Source organism: Seriola dumerili, unplaced genomic scaffold (assembly GCF_002260705.1).
Source record: "Seriola dumerili isolate Sdu_G_001 unplaced genomic scaffold, Sdu_1.0 BDQW01000283.1, whole genome shotgun sequence".
Lineage (NCBI taxonomy): Eukaryota > Metazoa > Chordata > Actinopteri > Carangiformes > Carangidae > Seriola > Seriola dumerili.
The window spans coordinates 177,170-182,169 of record NW_019174538.1 but is presented as its reverse complement, the minus strand read 5'-3'; the positions used below and the strand labels follow the sequence as shown (position 1 = coordinate 182,169).

General features: G+C 38.9%; 1 protein-coding gene across 1 annotated transcript in view; it reads left to right on the top strand.

The window, feature by feature from the left end:
• The first annotated feature begins 1,074 nt into the window (after nt 1-1,074).
• Nucleotides 1,075-5,000, top strand: part of LOC111230726 (N-acetyltransferase 6-like) — an 8,162-nt gene continuing 4,236 nt past the window's right edge. Inside the window, exon 1 of the mRNA XM_022757555.1 lies at nt 1,075-1,162. Within this exon, the coding sequence (XP_022613276.1) occupies nt 1,161-1,162 (2 nt within the window). The 5' untranslated portion in view covers nt 1,075-1,160. The remainder of the gene's footprint in view (nt 1,163-5,000) is intronic.

The window sequence follows — 5,000 nt, the reverse complement described above, 5'->3', positions numbered from 1 at the left end:
TGATGTGTTGCAGTTTCAGACGGCAGCAGACGTGACGAACCTTCAATCTGAAACACACAGCGAGGGTCACAGACTGTCTCTCCAAGACTTAAAGGAACTCATTCCTGTCTCTATATCCTCCAGGGGTGATGACTGCAGCCTGGAGTTCAAACTAAACAGGCTGAAATGTCTTTCAGCTACTGTGCTGCCCCCTGCTGGAACCTGCTGCCCCCTGCTGTCCCATGCTTTTAATGGATCAAATCAAATCTGGCTTTAACTGGCTCTGTCTCCTCTGCCTTCATTAAATCTTTTAATCTTTGCACTTTAATGATATTATCTATTTTGTAATCAGTGTTTTTATACTGTTTTCTTATGCTTTTTACTTCTATTTTATGCCTCTTTTATCTCTGTTAAGCTCATTGAATGACCTCAGTGTCTGATGTGCTGTACAAATACATTTGCCTAAAATTGTAACACAACAGCTGTTCAGAAACTAACAGTATCTGTTCAGTTTGGTGAAGGACGTCGGTGGACTGTGTTGATTCAGCTCGTGTCAGAGGCAGGAACTGGAACTGTCCTGTTCACTGTCTCAGTCTGAAATGATGAAAAGGAAAGAAAAACACCAACACTGAACTCCAGGAGAATTTTAATGATGCAACATTTTGATCACTTGTTTGATTTTTGTCTCAGTTTTTTAAAATTGTTTTTGTGCCTTTTTAAGAAAATGGTAGAAACTTTGAAGGTCAAAATGTTGCATCGTATAAAGTTTGTGCACACTGCCTGTTGTTGAGAGCTTTCCTCAGGTGCATTTAATGAATTTATCAGGGTTTAATTACCACACAGTTCAGATTACAGTATTTAATTCTATTTGTATTCTATAATTATTTTACTGTGCCAAACGGTGGTAGAATTGCATTTATTGTTCGTGTCGTACACCCTCCATCCACAGGGAGGCGCTCACACCCACCCGGACCGACGAGAGGATCCACAGCAACTCGTCCGCTCACAGAGGAGGCTGTTCTCGTAGTTAGCAGCTGATCTGGGAGCAGATTTGATTGACGGTCATCAGCTGTTGTATTCCCGCGTTATCGGGATTAAGGCCGACCTCAGATCAGCTGTCAGTCAAATACAGGATCTCAGAGGAGCACGAGCACCGGAGACGAACCGCGGGACAAACCATCATGTAGGTACCGGGTCAGGGTGAGAGAGCTGTGGGTTTATGTTCTCTAATAATCAGTCAAGTTACGGTTCTTCATATTAACCAGCGTCCTGCTCTGTATGTACTGCTAAAGCTAACAGGAAGCTAACGAGCTAGCTGCTAGCATGTAGCCCCGACTCCCCGCTGTCACGTTAGCAGTTTTACCTTAAATGGAAATAGAAGAAGAAGAGGAGGAGGAGGAGGAGGAGGAGGAGGAGGAGGGCGAAGAGTTATTAACAGTTAGTCTCTTTGTGTGTTCTTGTGTTAAACAGAGAAGAAGAATGACAGTCAGTACTCCAGTGAAAGGACAAATATTACTAAATTAAAATCCTCCATTACAAGTAAAATCCTGCAGCAGTGATCACGGTTTAGATAGATAGATAGATAGATAGATAGATTGATTGATAGATAGATAGATAGATAGATAGATAGATAGATAGATAGATAGATAGAGAGTATGCTTTATTAATCCCAGATTGCAGTGTTGAACTAGCTACTTCACATAATCACAAAAACAATTAAGTGGGTAACAAACTAAACTTATTAGATAGGCTGAACATAAATATAATTATATATATAATTCAAATATATATAGCTTTATCTATATCTATATATAGAGATATATATAAAGAGTAAAGATACACCAATAATATACTATATTCTGAATAAAACTTTACAATGGCAGTAATTTACTATAATACACTGGACATTAGTGCAAGTCAGGTGGAGATGAAAAAAACTTGAAATATCAGATTAATATATAATATTAATATATAATATATAGATTGATATATAACATGACATGCAGTGTAGGGGCCCAAAGTACAAGCTGTTTCTTTGTAAGAGATCACAAACTAACACGGTTGTAAATCACTGGTTTAATCTTGTATCGTGTATTTTGGTGTACTGTACTTAAATATCAGTAATTGCAGCTGTCACATAAATGAAGTGGAGTAAAAACTGCAGTATTTCTCTGTGATATGCAGTGGGGTAGAAGTATAAAGTACTGTACTTGAGTATATACTCACTTTCCATTTCTGTCACTGAAGCACTTTCTCGCTCTGAGATTAAGGATCTACATGACATGAGGTCTCACTTGAGTTGTAGTTGTATTTTTTACATAAATATTTAAATGTAGTTTTTAACCATACATCTATATATAGTATATGGGTTATACCTGAAGGTTTTGGTATCTCATGAAACAGCTAAAGCTACATCTGTTAGCTCATGGCTGCTGCCTGTTTCTTTGACAGGACAGTCATTATTACTGCTACTTACAGCAAGGGTCCTGAACCAGGATTTACCAACATTTATACTGGAGCTGTGTGGTGGCTTATTCCTCAAGACTGAGGCAGCAAGATTATTTAATGTAGGCATATGAAAGTTAATGTGGCTTAATGTGGAATCTGTCCTCACCTCCACCATGATTATATTTTACTGCCCACACACCTTTGTTTCTTTACTCTAAAAGTTTTCAGGTAAATGGCCAGTGAAGAGAATCTAGTCACGTGACAGTATGTGAATAACTTCTGGGAGAGACGCTGCAAAGAGCAAAACTAATGACTGACCGGAAGTCAGACCCGGGAAATAACTCTACACCGCTGTGTGAGGTGGAATATGGACCATGAACATTTATGTTGTCGCACACAGCCAGAGGTTTACGTGAAGTAGCTTCTTAGTTAAAAAAAAAAAAAGAAGCTCTCGCCGTTTTCACATTGCGCATGTGCGAAAAGGAACCGACTATAGGAAATGTTTTAACCGAGTGAAAGGTTTTAAATCCAGAAGAAACGTCACTAGGTCGAAAGAAAGCGCGCCATGTTGACAAAATGACAAAACATTAGCTCGGAGCTGTTTTAGTCCAGGTGGAACGGAGGCGATAACTTTCTTGATTCATTTAATCTCTGCATTTCGTTCTGCGCATGCGCACAGTTTGAAGTGGAAAGGGTACAAAGACAAGCTTCTCTGGACGACGAAACATCTCACACAGTATCGATTTGGTCAATCGTCACTTAATCATCAGTTTCTGCTTTTATCGACAAGAAACAGGAGTTTGTACAGGAGTTTAAGGACGTTGTTCTAACAGAAGAGGCGTGGTCGCGTTCACCATGTTTCCACAATGCATAGCGGTGGTGCAGCGATATTGTAAATGTTAAACTCTTTATATTTACACTTTAGTGAAAACGGCGAGGTGTGTGTGTGTGTGTGTGTTTACCGGACAACATTAGCTTTTATATTTCTGATAAATACGGAATTTCAATTTTTTATTCTTCACGTCTGTTCATGAACCGTAACAGAGAAGGCTGAGGCGGAGAATCGGGTCCGTGACTCTACGCTGTCTTCTTCAGTACACTCTTGTTTCTCTTCAGATCGTATAAATCTTTCGCCTTTTACTAAAGATTTCCGTGGAGAGGAACAATAAGAGTTTCATCCAATTTTTTGATGCCCTGCTTCACTGCGGGGCTTCCTCTTTTGTTGAATAATAAATAAATGTTTTACTTTAGTGAAATATATAAAGGTACATATATACGTGTCTCTTGACGTCATTGTGACGTAGCCAGGAAGGTTGTGTTACTTATATTACTAAACAAGAAAGTTATCAGGTTTACTTCTTCAGAATTGATCACTTAAACTAGATAGTAATAAAAACAATTAGAAGGATAAAGATTATTAGTAAAGAATCTTTCATACAAATGTTTTTTTCATACAAAGAAAGGACCTGCACTAAGTGCTTCACATGCAAAGAAATCAAATGAACATAAAACACAAAACAAAAAAAAACCATTAATGTGAAATGAGATGGAATAATAATAAAATGATAGATAAAAATAAAGATGCTCCTCTGATATCTCTGATCTCTACAGGTCGTGTGCTCCATAGTTTCAGCTGCATTAAAGTCAGAGGCATCACACTGATCTTTACTAATGAAACGCAGCACGGCTCCTTTGGTGGGTTCAACAGACCCAGGATAACGTTTAGTTATCTGGCTTGACTGAACCTAACATTGACCGTCCTGATCACCTGTACCATGAAGCAGGTTATCACCTGGCTCAGTTAACCCCGGGTTCACCTGTCCGGCTACGAGCGCCTTCATGTGAAAGAGGCTGAGTTGTTAATTATAAGCAGCGTCGTCAGAACCTCGAATGAAGTTTTAATATGATATTATAAGAAACACTGACACCTGCTGGTGAGTTCGGTTACAGCAATGTCCAACAGTGATATTCAACAAGGTGAAATGTAACAATATGATCACATGACTGGAACAAAAAAATATTATTCCCACATCTAAATATAATTTCTGTCAGACTAAAGATATATTGTAAATAAGAGCATGAATTATCATCACGTTTGATTATTTTCTCTCTTCAGTCAGATGATGAACAAACTGTTAATGTGTTAATGTCAGACTGTTTCTGCTGCAGAGAGGAGAGAGAGAAAAGAGGAGAGGAAGAGGAGGAGAGGAAGAGGAGGAGAGAAAAGAGGAGAGGAAGAGGAGGAGAGAAAGAGGAGGAGAGAGAAAAGAGGAGAGGAAGAGGAGGAGAGGAAGAGGAGAGGAGGAGAGGAAGAGGAGGAGAGGAAGAAGAGAGTAAAAGCTTCATCATTGGCAGGAATCTGTGTTCAGGTCAAATGAAGCTCTGACAGTGATTAGATTTTATTTAGTGATAAACTGAATTCTGCAGAAGCTTTGGTTTAAAACCAGAGAGACACATGGAAAGACTCAAACAGGAAAACGATTCCACTGATCTATATGTTCTATCTACTGATCGTTATTATTGATCACTTTATTGTGAACTCTTTTGTCCCTGTCAGGATCCTGTAGGAATGA